The sequence below is a fragment of the Oncorhynchus masou genome, chromosome 29 (genome assembly GCF_036934945.1).
Source record: "Oncorhynchus masou masou isolate Uvic2021 chromosome 29, UVic_Omas_1.1, whole genome shotgun sequence".
NCBI lineage: Eukaryota > Metazoa > Chordata > Actinopteri > Salmoniformes > Salmonidae > Oncorhynchus > Oncorhynchus masou.
Window position 1 is genome coordinate 86,354,272 of NC_088240.1, and position 15,805 is coordinate 86,370,076.

At 45.8% G+C, this 15,805-nt stretch overlaps 1 protein-coding gene across 3 annotated transcripts in view; it reads right to left on the bottom strand.

The window, feature by feature from the left end:
- The window catches only part of LOC135520890 (pleckstrin homology domain-containing family G member 4B-like), a 154,173-nt gene that overhangs the window by 68,078 nt on the left and 70,290 nt on the right, over positions 1-15,805 (bottom strand). For all 3 annotated transcript variants that reach the window (XM_064946717.1, XM_064946716.1, XM_064946715.1), the window contains one exon: positions 8,733-10,116. In XM_064946717.1, the coding sequence (XP_064802789.1) occupies positions 8,733-10,116 (1,384 nt within the window). The remainder of the gene's footprint in view (positions 1-8,732; positions 10,117-15,805) is intronic.

Below are 15,805 nucleotides of genomic sequence, written 5' to 3' on the forward strand. Positions count from 1 at the left end.
TTCCAGCCATTACACTCCATTACACTCCATTCCAGCCATTACACTCCATTCCAGCCATTACACTCCATTCCAGCCATTACACTCCATTCCAGCCATTACACTCCATTCCAGACATTACACTCCATTACACTCCATTCCAGCCATTACACTCCATTACACTCCATTCCAGCCATTACACTCCATTACATTCCATTCCAGCCATTACACTCCATTCCAGCCATTACACTCCATTACACTCCATTCCAGCCATTACACTCCATTCCAGCCATTACACTCCATTCCAGCCATTACACTCCATTACACTCCATTCCAGCCATTACACTCCATTCCAGCCATTACACTCCATTCCAGACATTAAACTCCATTACACTCCATTCCAGCCATTACACTCCATTCCAGCCATTACACTCCATTACACTCCATTCCAGGCATTACACTCCATTACACTCCATTCCAGACATTACACTCCATTACACTCCATTCCAGCCATTACACTCCATTACACTCCATTCCAGCCATTACACTCCATTCCAGCCATTACACTCAATTCCAGCCATTACACTCCATTACACTCCATTCCAGCCATTACACTCCATTACACTCCATTCCAGCCATTACACTCCATTCCAGCCATTACACTCCATTACACTCCATTCCAGCCATTACACTCCATTCCAGACATTACACTCCATTCCAGCCATTACACTCCATTACACTCCATTCCAGCCATTCCACTCCATTCCAGACATTACACTCCATTACACTCCATTCCAGCCATTACACTCCATTACACTCCATTCCAGCCATTACACTCCATTCCAGCCATTACACTCCATTACACTCCATTCCAGCCATTACACTCCATTCCAGACATTACACTCCATTACACTCCATTCCAGCCATTACACTCCATTACACTCCATTCCAGCCATTACACTCCATTCCAGCCATTACACTCCATTACACTCCATTCCAGACATTACACTCCATTCCAGCCATTACACTCCATTCCAGCCATTACACTCCATTACACTCCCTTCCAGCCATTACACTCCATTACACTCCATTCCAGCCATTACACTCCATTCCAGCCATTACACTCCACTACAATCCATTCCAGCCATTACACTCCATTACACTCCATTCCAGACATTACACTCCATTCCAGCCATTACACTCCATTCCAGCCATTACACTCCATTACACTCCATTCCAGCCATTACACTCCATTATACTCCATTACACTCCATTACACTCCATTCCAGCCATTACACTCCATTCCAGCCATTACACTCCATTACAGACATTACACTCCATTCCAGCCATTACACTCCATTACACTCCATTCCAGACATTACACTCCAAACCAGCCATTACACTCCATTACACTCCATTCCAGACATTACACTCCAAACCAGCCATTACACTCCATTACACTCCATTCCAGCCATTACACTCCATTCCAGCCATTACACTCCATTCCAGCCATTACACTCCATTACACTCCATTCCAGACATTACACTCCAAACCAGCCATTACACTCCATTACACTCCATTCCAGACATTACACTCCAAACCAGCCATTACACTCCATTACACTCCATTCCAGACATTACACTCCATTCCAGACATTATACTCCATTCCAGCCATTACACTCCATTACACTCCATTACACTCCATTCCAGCCATTACACTCCATTACACTCCATTACACTCCATTCCAGCCATTACACTCCATTAGAGACATTACACTCCATTCCAGCCATTACACTCCAAACCAGCCATTACACTCCATTACACTCCATTCCAGCCATTACATTCCATTACACTCCATTCCAGCCATTACACTCCATTCCAGCCATTACACTCCATTACACTCCATTCCAGCCATTACACTCCATTACACTCCATTCCAGACATTACACTCCATTCCAGCCATTACACTCCATTCCAGCCATTACACTCCATTACACTCCATTCCAGCCATTACACTCCATTATACTCCATTACACTCCATTCCAGCCATTACACTCCATTCCAGCCATTACACTCCATTACAGACATTACACTCCATTCCAGCCATTACACTCCATTACACTCCATTCCAGACATTACACTCCAAACCAGCCATTACACTCCATTACACTCCATTCCAGACATTACACTCCAAACCAGCCATTACACTCCATTACACTCCATTCCAGCCATTACACTCCATTCCAGCCATTACACTCCATTCCAGCCATTACACTCCATTACACTCCATTCCAGCCATTACACTCCAAACCAGCCATTACACTCCATTACACTCCATTCCAGCCATTACATTCCATTACACTCCATTCCAGCCATTACACTCCATTCCAGCCATTACACTCCATTACACTCCATTCCAGCCATTACACTCCAAACCAGCCATTACACTCCATTACACTCCATTCCAGACATTACACTCCATTCCAGCCATTACACTCCATTACACTCCATTCCAGCCATTACACTCCATTACAGACATTACACTCCATTCCAGCCATTACACTCCAAACCAGCCATTACACTCCATTACACTCCATTCCAGCCATTACATTCCATTACACTCCATTACACTCCATTCCAGCCATTACACTCCATTACACTCCATTCCAGCCATTACACTCCAAACCAGGCATTACACTCCATTACACTCCATTCCAGACATTACACTCCATTCCAGACATTATTATGAGCCGTCCTCCCCTCAGCAGCCTCCACAGGGTCATCTAATACCTGGTAGAAAGTAAAGCAACAAAGGATATGGCCACGCCCGGACATAAAAACATGACCATAAAAGCCATTGTTCATACGTCTTCAAAGTTGACAATGTGTGAAGACAGAGAATGTATAGATAGGGTGTCTCTGAACCATGTATGAGACTCAGAGTAGTGTGTTTACAACCATCTCTAACTGGCCCCCTTGCGTTGTCCTAGCCCATCCCCTCTAAGCCTAGCCCCTCCCCTCCGAGCCGAGCCCATCCCCTCCGAGCCTATCTCCTCCCAGCCTCTCCCTTCCCAGCATAGCCCCCCCTCCCAGTCCCTCCAAGCATCTCCCTGCCCCTCCCCTCCGAGCCCCTCCCCTCCGAGCCTATCTCCTCCCAGCCTCTCCCTTCCCAGCATAGCCCCCCCTCCCAGTCCCTCCAAGCATCTCCCTGCCCCTCCCCTCCGAGCCCCTCCCCTCCGAGCCTATCTCCTCCCAGCCTCTCCCTTCCCAGCATAGCCCCCCCTCCCAGTCTCTCCAAGCATCTCCCTGCCCCTCCCCTCTGAGCTGAGCCCCTCCCCTCTGAGCCTATCTCCTCCCAGCCTCTCCCTTCCCAGCATAGCCCCCCCTCCCAGTCCCTCCAAGCATCCTGCTCCTCCCCTCTGAGCCTAGCCCATCCCCTCTGAGCTGAGCCCTTCCCCTCTGGGCCTATCTCCTCCCAGCCTAGCCTCTCTCCTCCCCTCCCAGCCTGTTCCCACCCCTCCCATCATAGCCCCTCCCAGTTTAGCCTCTCCCTTCCCAGCCTCGCCCCCTTTTGTCCTCAGGCACTAAATGTAGTACTTCCTGTGTGACTGGCTGTGGCTGTGCGGCCAGTAATTCTGTTTGCAGCAAACTTCCTACATTGCTTTGTTTTGTCAGGAAGTTATAAATGTAGAGCAAAGCCTCTCCTGCATTGTACCCAGTGTAAGCCTGAGTTGTATACAGTGTTTAACAGCGTTCTAAGCCATCAATGCAGCCAGGACCTGGCCACACATTTCTGTCTGTCGGAGAACGAAACGGTCTGGACTAGCAAATATAGGATGCATCCCAAATGGTACCCTATTCCCTACATATACACTGAGTGTACAAAGCATTGAAATCACATGGGGGACATGAATGACTGTACGCTTGTATTGACTGTACGTTTGTTCATTCCATGTGTTACTCTGTGTTGTTGTGTTTTGTCGCACTGCTTTACTTTATCTTGGTCCAGGTCGCAGTTGTAAATGAGAACTTGTTCTCAACTAGCCTACCTGGTTAAATAAAGGTGAAATAATAAATCTATGAACAATGGTCACCACAGCCATGACCATCTCACATGGTGGATGGGGGTAATTCATCCCTTCTCAAAGTGAGGGAGGGTTTTGTTTTCAGAATAAAGTCCTGAAAAAAGTCAGTGTTGCTTCACTGGTTCTCATGTTACTCAGGTGAATGGACCTTACATGAGGACAGGTTAAGGGGTTTCCCCTGCATTCAGCCCCAGTGGAGGAGGGGGGCACAATGAATGCTATTGTACAGGAGGCAACTCATATGTCTGGGACCAGAGTCGAGCACAGCCCAGTCCCACATTCACTGGAAGGTCATCTCACTATGTGTGTGAACCGAGCGCCACTGTGTGTGTGAACCTAGTGCCACTGTGTGTGTGAACCGAGCGCCACTGTGTGTGTGAACCTAGTGCCACTGTGTGTGTGAACCTAGCGCCACTGTGTGTGTGAACCTAGCGCCACTGTGTGTGTGAACCTAGCGTCACTGTGTGTGTGAACCTAGCACCACTGTGTGTGTGTGAACCTAGCGCCACTGTGTGTGTGAACCTAGCATCACTGTGTGTGTGAACCTAGCACCACTGTGTGTGTGTGAACCTAGCGCCACTGTGTGTGTGAACCTAGCGCCACTGTGTGTGTTTGTGAACCTAGCGCCACTGTGTGTGTGTGTGTGTGTGTGTGTGTGTGTGTGTGTGTGTGTGTGTGTGTGTGTGTGTGTGTGTGTGTGTGAACCTCGTGCCACTGTGTGTGTGTGTTTGCGTGTGAACCTAGGGCCACTGTGTGTGTGTGTGTGTGTGTGTGTGTGTGAACCTAGTGCCACTGTGTGCGTGTGTGTGTGTGTGTGTGTGTGTGTGAACCTAGGGCCACCGTGTGTGTGTGTGTGTGTGTGTGTGTGTGTGTGTGTGTGTGTGTGTGTGTGTGTGTGTGTGTGTGTGAACCTAGTGCCACTGTGTGCGTGTGTGTGTGTGTGTGTGTGTGTGTGTGTGTGTGTGTGTGTGTGTGTGTGTGTGTGTGTGTGTGTGTGTGTGTGTGTGTGTGTGCGTGTGTGTGTGTGTCCAACACCACGTCTGAGCTGTTCCAGGGATGGGCCATACCTGTCTAATAACATATGAAAGCGCATCTACTCACGCACACAACCTCCCCCACCACTACCCAAAACATCTGCACATGAGAACTACAAGCTGTCTCCTCATATCAACAGTGAGTCCAAACACATGCCCTCATGTCAGATCCCTATTACTGCAGGTCATAATTACTCACTGAAACCACAACATTAAACCTGTCTGGAAACAAACCGTGTTTTCAAGCCCGGAGGCCACACCATTTGATACAGTGAGAGAGAAGCCGGTGTTATGATTCAATCTCTATTGGACCCAATGCCAGGGAAAGTGTTTGTCCAAACTGAAGACAGCGCTTGAGTTGAGAAATCTAATCACCAACGCAGTCTCACAAAACTTAGTTGTCTTGTTTAGACTTTTACTGCCTTTGTTGATGTTACATTCTAAAACCAACATGCAAACTGGTAGAAAATATGTGTTTTCAAAGGAAAAACTGGTTGAAAATATGTATTTTCAAAGGCAAATATGGTTGATATGATCATTTCATTTCAACCAGTTTTGCCCACTGAATGGACTTTACCTTTGACAAAGGTCAAGCTCCAACCAACTGAGCTACCAGTACACCTGACCTCACTCCTATTTCAATCAATACATATAGCCCAAGCAGAAGTCAAACCCATAACCTTGGTCTATGCAGCATCTTAGTGCAAGCAGGCATCACTACAGTCCCTTGTTTGAATCCAGGCTGTATCACATCCAGCCGTGATTGGGAGTCCAATCACAACTGTCCCAGCGTCGTCCAGGTTTGGCCGGGGTACGCTGCCATTGTAAATAAGAATTTGTTCTTAACTGAGTATACAGCCCGAGTGGGATCATTGTATACCGGACTCCAGGAGTCAAACCCATAACCTTGGTCTATACAGCCCGAGTGGGATCACTATATACCGGACTCCAGGAGTCAAACCCATAATTCTTGGTCTATACAGCCCGAGTTGGATCACTATATACCGGACTCCTGGAGTCAAACCCATAATTCTCGGTCTATACAGCCCGAGTGGGATCATTATATACCGGACTCCAGGAGTCAAACCCATAACCTTGGTCTATACAGCCCGAGTGGGATCACTATATACCAGACTCCAGGAGTCAAACCCATAACCTTGGTCTATACAGCCCGAGTGGGATCACTATATACCAGTCTCCTGGAGTCAAACCCATAACCTTGGTCTATACAGCCCGAGTGGGATCACTATATACCAGACTCCAGGAGTCAAACCCATAACCTTGGTCTATACAGCCCGAGTTGGATCACTATATACCAGACTCCAGGAGTCAAACCCATAACCTTGGTCTATACAGCCCGAGTTGGATCACTATATACCGGACTCCTGGAGTCAAACCCATAATCTTGGTCTATACAGCCCGAGTGGGATCATTATATACCAGACTCCAGGAGTCAAACCCATAACCTTGATCTATACAGCCCGAGTGGGATCACTATATACCAGACTCCAGGAGTCAAACCCATAATTCTTGGTCTATACAGCCCGAGTGGGATCACTATATACCAGTCTCCTGGAGTCAAACCCATAACCTTGGTCTATACAGCCCATGTGGGATCACTATATACCAGACTCCAGGAGTCAAACCCATAACCTTGGTCTATACAGCCCATGTGGGATCATTATATACCTGACTCCTGGAGTCAAACCCATAACCTTGGTCTATACAGCCCGAGTGGGATCACTATATACCAGACTCCAGGAGTCAAACCCATAACCTTGGTCTATACAGCCCATGTGGGATCATTATATACCTGACTCCTGGAGTCAAACCCATAACCTTGGTCTATACAGCCTGAGTGGGATCATTACATACCTGACTCCTGCAGTGTTTAAAACAATACCCTTGACAAAGACTCTATAATAATGATATTCAGTCCATGCAGACCTATGAGACTTTTGGTGTCATGTGGGACAAACCCTACATGTTATTCTAATCAGTCATGTTATACTAATCAGTCACATGTTATTCTAATCAGTCACATGTTATTCTAATCAGTCATGTTATACTAATCAGTCACATGTTATTCTAATCAGTCACATGTTATTCTAATTAGTCATGTTATACTAATCAGTCACATGTTATTCTAATCAGTCACATGTTATTCTAATTAGTCATGTTATACCAATCAGTCACATGTTATTCTAATCAGTCATGTTATACTAATCAGTCACATGTTATTCTAATCAGTCATGTTATTCTAATCAGTCACATGTTATTCTAATCAGTCACATGTTATACTAATCAGTCACATGTTATTCTAATCAGTCATGTTATACTAATCAGTCACATGTTATTCTAATCAGTCATGTTATTCTAATCAGTCACATGTTATTCTAATCAGTCACATGTTATTCTAATCAGTCACATGTTATACTAATCAGTCACATGTTATACTTATCAGTCACATGTTATACTATTATCTAATCAGTCACATGTTATATTAATCAGTCACATATTATTCTAATCAGTCACATGTTATACTAATCAGTCACATGTTATACTATTAAACTAATCAGTTACATGCTATTCTAATCAGTCACATGTTATTCTAATCAGTCACATGTTATATTAATCAGTCACATATTATTCTAATCAGTCACATGTTATACTAATCAGTCACATGCTATACTATTAAACTAATCAGTTACATGTTATACTAATCAGTTACATGATATTCTAATCAGTCACATGTTATTCTAATCAGTCACATGTTATTCTAATCAGTCACATGTTATACTAATCAGTCACATGTTATTCTAATCAGTTACATGATATTCTAATCAGTCACATGTTATTCTAATCAGTCACATGTTATACTAATCAGTCACATGTTATACTATTAAACTAATCAGTTACATGCTGTTCTAATCAGTCACATGCTATTCTAATCAGTCACATGTTATTCTAATCAGTCACATGATATTCTAATCAGTCACATGTTATTCTAATCAGTCACATGTTATACTAATCAGTCACATGTTATACTATTAAACTAATCAGTTACATGCTATTCTAATCAATCACATGCTATTCTAATCAGTCACATGTTATACTATTATCTAATCAGTCACATGTTATACTAATCAGTCACATGTTATTCTAATCAGTCACATGCTATTCTAATCAGTCACATGTTATACTAATCAGTCACATGTTATACTATTAAACTAATCAGTTACATGCTATTCTAATCAATCACATGCTATTCTAATCAGTCACATGTTATACTATTATCTAATCAGTCACATGTTATACTAATCAGTCACATGATATTCTAATCAGTCACATGTTATTCTAATCAGTCACATGTTATTCTAATCAGTCACATGCTATTCTAAGCAGTCACATGTTATTCTAATCAGTCACATGTTATTCTAATCAGTCACATGTTATTCTAATCAGTCACATGCTATTCTAAGCAGTCACATGTTATTCTAATCAGTCACATGTTATTCTAATCAGTCACATGTTATTCTAATCAGTTACATGTTATTCTAATCAGTCACATGTTATTCTAATCAGTCACATGTTATTCTAATCAGTCACATGTTATACTAATCAGGTTTTTCTACCTGTCTCCTCTCTAACACTGCTCCTCCTGTCTGAGATGGAGAAGGCAGCCTCCAGGTCCAGCCGTCCGAAGCGCAGGGCATATCCGTTCATCAGCTTCTTTGGTGAGAAGACTCCACTGCTGGCCGAGCCCCCGGAGGAGGAGCGCGCCCGGTGCCCTTTGACCTGGGCTGCCTTGTTAGTCCTCTCCAGAGACTTGGAGCGCCTCTCAGCCCGGGTCTCCAGGGCCCCAGCATTCCTCAGACCCCTCTGGAGGTACAGGAGAGGCATGCTGGGAGAGAGTCGGGGGGAGTCGGGGTCTCCACCCAGCCATGCCCTGGTCCCCCCTAGCCTGAGCCCACGGAGCCCCTGCTCTCTCTGGTTGGTGGGGGTGGAGGGGCTGGTACCAGGGGTCAAAGTTGGAGATGAGGCATCTTCTCTGGGGCTGAGTGGGCTGAGACCTGGGCATGCAGGACTGTGCTCTGGTCCTTCCTCCAGGATGGACTCAGAGCTAGAGCCCAGGTTCATGGGATTCTGCAGGGCCTCCATGTAGGACTTACGGAACAGTCTCCGGGTCTCGAAGGACACAGAGTCCCTGGCGTGGCGGGGCCGGCGAGGGTTGGGGTTACTGAGGTCGGTGCTGAACGACAGGGTCCTGGTCCTCTCTCTGGTCCCACCCTGGCCCTCCTCCCCCGGACCACCACCACCCTCCCCAGCCAGCCTGTCTGTCTGTGGACTGCAGGAGTGAGAGTCAGGAGCTGCTCTCAGGCTGTGGTTCTGGTTGTGGTTCTCCATCCGGTGAAGTCCCGGGTTGGGATCCTGTTGGGACCTGCAACTAGTGCTGCTGGGGTCCATTACATGTACCCGCCTGCTCAGGATAGCAGGCTCTGAGAAGGTAGAGTCTGCCCCCTGGGAGTGTAGTGATTCGTGGGAGCTGCGGTGGGAGTCCAGGGTCCCTGTTGATCCACTGGTACTGCAGGCGCTGAGCTGGCCACGGAAGCCCATGCTGTCGCCCCGCGTCTGCATGATGGCGTCTGCCGTGCTGCTGACGAACAGAGGATTCACCACGTTCTTCCACGGCGTCCGGAACACGACGGTGCCGGTGGTGAGCAACCAGTTCTGCAGCGGATGGAGGTTGCGCTCGCGCGTCACATTCTGCAGGAAGTCAGCGGTGAAGACGCTGCCGTACATGCTCTCCGGGATGGGGATCTCTGCGATGGCCTGGCCACTGGCCGACAGACATTTTATGACCAGCTTGGCAGCCTTGCGGCCCAGAGGAACCACCTGTAGGTAGAAGTCTCCCTGCTTCAGACGGACCTTATGGAGCGGGGCGAGCTGTAAAACCACCTTCTCGTTGATGCAGAAGGGCCAACCCTCATGATAGAACAGCCGGCCGTGGAAACGCACCTGTAGAGGAAGACAATACTTTATTAACACATACCAGACTGAAATGTGTCTTCTGCTGTATCCAACTCCTCTGATATACACCTACATACACTTTACAGATGTAAGCTCTTAATTTGTCACAGCAAAAGAATCCTGAAGCAACAGGAAGTGAACGTTTAGTCCATAATGTTGCTTGATCGGTGGTTAGGCTATTAGCTGGCCAAAAGTAGGTTACATTTAAATTGCAATACTGTTAATATAATCATGTGTTAGTGTCGATTTTTCAGCATATTTAGGTAAATCAGGAAAGTTATCAGCAACAAAAGAGTGATCAAATGATGACCCAACATCTGTAGATTACCTGGAGCAGTGTGAAACCACATGGCTGCACCAGGTATAGAGAGATGGACAACAGATTAGAGAGACTGGAACAGTGTGAAACCACAGGGCTGCACCAGGTAGGGAGAAATGGACAACAGATTAGAGAGACTGGAGCAATGTGAAACCACAGGGCTGCACCAGGTATAGAGAGATGGACAACAGATTAGAGAGACTGGAGCAGTGTGAAACCACAGGGCTGCACCAGGTATAGAGAGATGGACAACAGATTAGAGAGACTGGAGCAGTGTGAAACCACAGGGCTGCACCAGGTATAGAGAGATGGACAACAGATTAGAGAGACTGGAGCAGTATGAAACCACAGGGCTGCACCAGGTATAGAGAGATGGACAACAGATTAGAGACTGGAGCAGTGTGAAACCACAGGGCTGCACCAGGTATAGAGAGATGGACAACAGATTAGAGAGACTGGAGCAGTGTGAAACCACAGGGCTGCACCAGGTATAGAGAGATGGACAACAGATTAGAGAGACTGGAGCAGGATGAAACCACAGGGCTGCACCAGGTATAGAGAGATGGACAACAGATTAGAGAGACTGGAGCAGTGTGAAACCACAGGGCTGCACCAGGTAGGGAGAAATGGACAACAGATTAGAGAGACTGGAGCAATGTGAAACCACAGGGCTGCACCAGGTATAGAGAGATGGACAACAGATTAGAGAGACTGGAGCAGTATGAAACCACAGGGCTGCACCAGGTATAGAGAGATGGACAACAGATTAGAGAGACTGGAGCAGTGTGAAACCACAGGGCTGCACCAGGTATAGAGAGATGGACAACAGATTAGAGAGACTGGAGCAGTATGAAACCACAGGGCTGCACCAGGTATAGAGAGATGGACAACAGATTAGAGAGACTGGAGCAGTATGAAACCACAGGGCTGCACCAGGTATAGAGAGATGGACAACAGATTAGAGAGACTGGAGCAGTGTGAAACCACAGGGCTGCACCAGGTATAGAGAGATGGACAACAGATTAGAGAGACTGGAGCAGTGTGAAACCACAGGGCTGCACCAGGTATAGAGAGATGGACAACAGATTAGAGAGACTGGAGCAGTATGAAACCACAGGGCTGCACCAGGTATAGAGAGATGGACAACAGATTAGAGAGACTGGAGCAGTGTGAAACCACAGGGCTGCACCAGGTATAGAGAGATGGACAACAGATTAGAGAGACTGGAGCAGTGTGAAACCACAGGGCTGCACCAGGTATAACGAGATGGACAACAGATTAGAGAGACTGGAGCAGTATGAAACCACAGGGCTGCACCAGGTATAGAGAGATGGACAACAGATTAGAGAGACTGGAGCAGTGTGAAACCACAGGGCTGCACCAGGTAGGGAGAGATGGACAACAGATTAGAGAGACTGGAGCAGGATGAAACCACAGGGCTGCACCAGGTATAGAGAGATGGACAACAGATTAGAGAGACTGGAGCAGTGTGAAACCACAGGGCTGCACCAGGTATAGAGAGATGGACAACAGATTAGAGAGACTGGAGCAGTGTGAAACCACAGGGCTGCACCAGGTATAGAGAGATGGACAACAGATTAGAGAGACTGGAGCAGTGTGAAACCACAGGGCTGCACCAGGTATAGAAAGATGGACAACAGATTAGAGAGACTGGAGCAGTGTGAAACCACAGGGCTGCACCAGGTAGGGAGAGATGGACAACAGATTAGAGAGACTGGAGCAGGGTGAAACCACAGGGCTGCACCAGGTATAGAGATGGACAACAGATTAGAGAGACTGGAGCAGTGTGAAACCACAGGGCTGCACCAGGTATAGAGAGATGGACAACAGATTAGAGAGACTGGAGCAGGGTGAAACCACAGGGCTGCACCAGGTAGGGAGAGATGGACTACTTACTGTCTGAATCACTGTGTCTCCAGCCAGCCCAACCACTCACTGGACCAACATGATCACTTGGCTATGCATGCCTCTCTCTAATATCAATATTATCCATTACTGACCAGGTTAGTGATTACTGTCTTATGTCACTATAGAGCCTCTAGCCCTGCTCAATATGCCTTAACCAACCATGTTGTTCCACCTCCTACATATGCAATTACATCACCTGGTTTAAATGTCTCTAGAGACTATATCTCTCTCATCATTACTCAATGCCTAGGTTTACCTCCAAGGTACTCACATCCTACCTTACCTTTGTCTGTACACTATGCCTTGAATCCATGCTATCGTGCAAGACAGCGAGTTCGTTTAGCCTATAGCCAAACCCTTATCCTACTTCTCCTCTGTTCCTCTGGTGATGTAGAGGTTAATCCAGATCCTGCAGTGCCTAGCTCCATTTCCACTCACCAGGTGATCTCATTTGTTGACGTCTGTAACTGTGAAAGCCTTGGTTTCATGCATGTTAACATTAGAAGCCTACTCCCTAAGATTGTTTCACTCACTGCTTTAGCACACTCTGCCAACCCGGATGTCTTAGCCGTGTCTGAATCCTGGCTTAGGAAAACCACCAAAAACCCTGAAATCTCCATCCCTAACTATAACATTTTCCACCAAGATAGAACTGCTAAAGGGGGCGATGTTGCAATCTACTGCAAAGATATTATGTCTTACTATCCAGGTCTGTACCCAAACAATTCAAGCATCTACTTCTAAAAAATCACCATTCCAGAAACAATTCTCTCACCGTTGCCGCTTGCTATAGACTACCCTCTGCCCCCAGCTGTGCCCTCAACACTATATGTGAATTGATTGCCACCCATCTATCTTCAGAGCTCATGCTACTAGGTGACCTAAACTGGGATATGCTTAACACCCCGGCCATCCTACAATCTAAGCTTGATGCCCTCAATCTCACACAAATTATCAATGAACCTACCAGGTACAACCCCAAATCCGTAAACATAGGGACCTGGGACACTGTAAAGTCCATGGAGAATAAGATAACCTTCTCCCAGCTGCCCACTGCTCTGAGGCTAGGACACACTGTCACCACCGATAAATCCACTATAATTGAGAATTTAACCTGTTGAAACTCTAGGGGCGCAATTTCATTTTTGGATGAAAAACGTTCCCGTTTTAAACAAGATATTTTGTCACAAAAAGATGCTCGACTATGCATATAATTGCTACTGTTCGAAAGAAAACACTCTGACGTGTCCAGAAATACAAAGATCTTCTCTGTGCGTGCCCTTTAACGTGAGCTTCAGGCAAAACCAAGATGAGATGGCATCCAGGAAATGACAAGGATTTTTGAGGCTCTGTTTGTCATGATCTCCTTATATGGCTGTGAACGCAAGAGGAATGAGTCTGCCCTTTCTGTCGTTTCCCCAAGGTGTCTGCAGCATTGTGACGTATTTGTAGGCAGATCATTGGAAGATTGACCATAAGAGACCACATTTACCACGTGTCCGCCCGGTGTCCTGCGCCGAAATTGGTGCGCAAAAGTCACCTGCCAGTATTTTTCCAAACAATACAGAGAGTAAAGCAAGCTTCCACGAACTGCATGTCAATGAAGAGATATGTGAAAAAACACCTTGAGGACTGATTCCAAACAACGTTTGCCATGTTTCGGTCGATATTATGTAGTTAATCCGAAAAAAGTTTTACGTTGTAGGTGACTGCATTTTCGGTTCGTTTCAGTAGCCAGGCGCAATGTAGAAAACGGAACGATTTCTCCTACACACAGACGCTTTCAGGAAACACTGCGCATTTGGTGTGTAACTGAGAGTCTCCTCATTGAAAACATCAGAAGCTCTTCAAAGGTAAATGATTTTATTTATTTGGTTATCTGGTTTTTGTGAAAATGTTGCGTGCTACATGTTATTCAAAATGCATTGCTAGCTTTGCATACTCTTACACAAAATAGTCAATTTCTATGGTTCAAAAGCATATTTTGAAAATCTGAGATGACAGTGTTGTTAAGAAAAGGCTAAGCTTGAGAGCAGATGCATTATTTTCATTTTATTTGCGATTTTCAGAAATCGTTAACGTTACATTATGCTAATGAGCTTCAGGCTATAACTGTATACAGGGTTTTTTCATAGCCAAACGTGAACAAAACGGAGCGATTTGTCCTACACAAATAATATTTTTTTGAAAAACTGCACATTTGCTATGTAACTGAGAGTCTCCTCATTGAAAACATCCGAAGCTCTTCAAAGTTAATGATTTTATTTATTTGGTTATCTGGCTTTTGTGAAAATGTTGCGTGCTACATGCTACACAAAATGCTATGCTAGCTTTGCATACTCTTACACAAATTAGTCAATTTCTATGGTTCAAAAGCATATTTTGAAAATCTGAGATGACAGTGTTGTTAAGAAAAGGCTAAGCTTGAGAGCAAACGCATTATTTTAATTTTATTTGCGATTTTCAGAAATCGTTAACGTTGCGTTATGCTAATGAGCCTGAGGCTTTAGTCACGATCCCGGATCCGGGATGGGGAGTTTCAAGAGGCATTTCTCTACGGCAGGCCATGCTTTCCACCTGGCTACCCCTACCCCGGTCAACTGCCCCGCACCTCCCACAGCAACCCGCCCAAGCCCCCACCATTTCTCCTTCACCAAAATCCAGATAGCAGATGTTCTGAAAGAGCTGCAAAATCTGGACCCCTACAAATGAGCTGGGCTAGACAATCTGGACCCTCTCTTTCTAAAATTATCTGCCGAAATTGTTGCAACCCCAATTACTAGCCTGTTCAACCTCTCTTTCTTATTGTCTGAGATTCCCAAAGATTGGAAAGCTGCCGCGGTCATCCCCCTCTTCAAAGGGGGTGACACTCTAGACCCAAACTGCTACAGACCTATATCTATCCTACCCTGCCTTTCTAAGGTCTTCGAAAGTCAAGTTAACAAACAGATTACCAACCATTTCAAATCCCACCGTACCTTCTCCGCAATACAATCTGGTTTCAGAGCTGGTCGTGGGTGCACCTCAGCCACGCTCAAGGTCCTAAAAGATATCATAACATCGATAAGAGACATTACTGTGCAGCCGTATTCATCGACCTGGTCAACTGCTTTGCTTTATCTTGGCCAGGTTGCAGTTGCAAATGAGAACTTGTTCTCAACTAGTCTACCTGGTTAAATAAAAGTGAATTAAACATACAGATGTAGGCTCTTAATTTGTCACAGCAAAATAATCCTGCAGCGACAGGATTTGAACATTTAAGTGTTTATTATTTTATTGGCAGACTCGACAGCCTTGGTTTCTCAAGTTTTTCAAATTATTGCCTCACCTGGTTTACCAACTACTTATCTGATAGAGTTCAGTGTTTCAAATTGGAGGGCCTGTTGTCCGAACCTCTGATAGTCTCTATGGGGGTGCCACAGGGTTCAA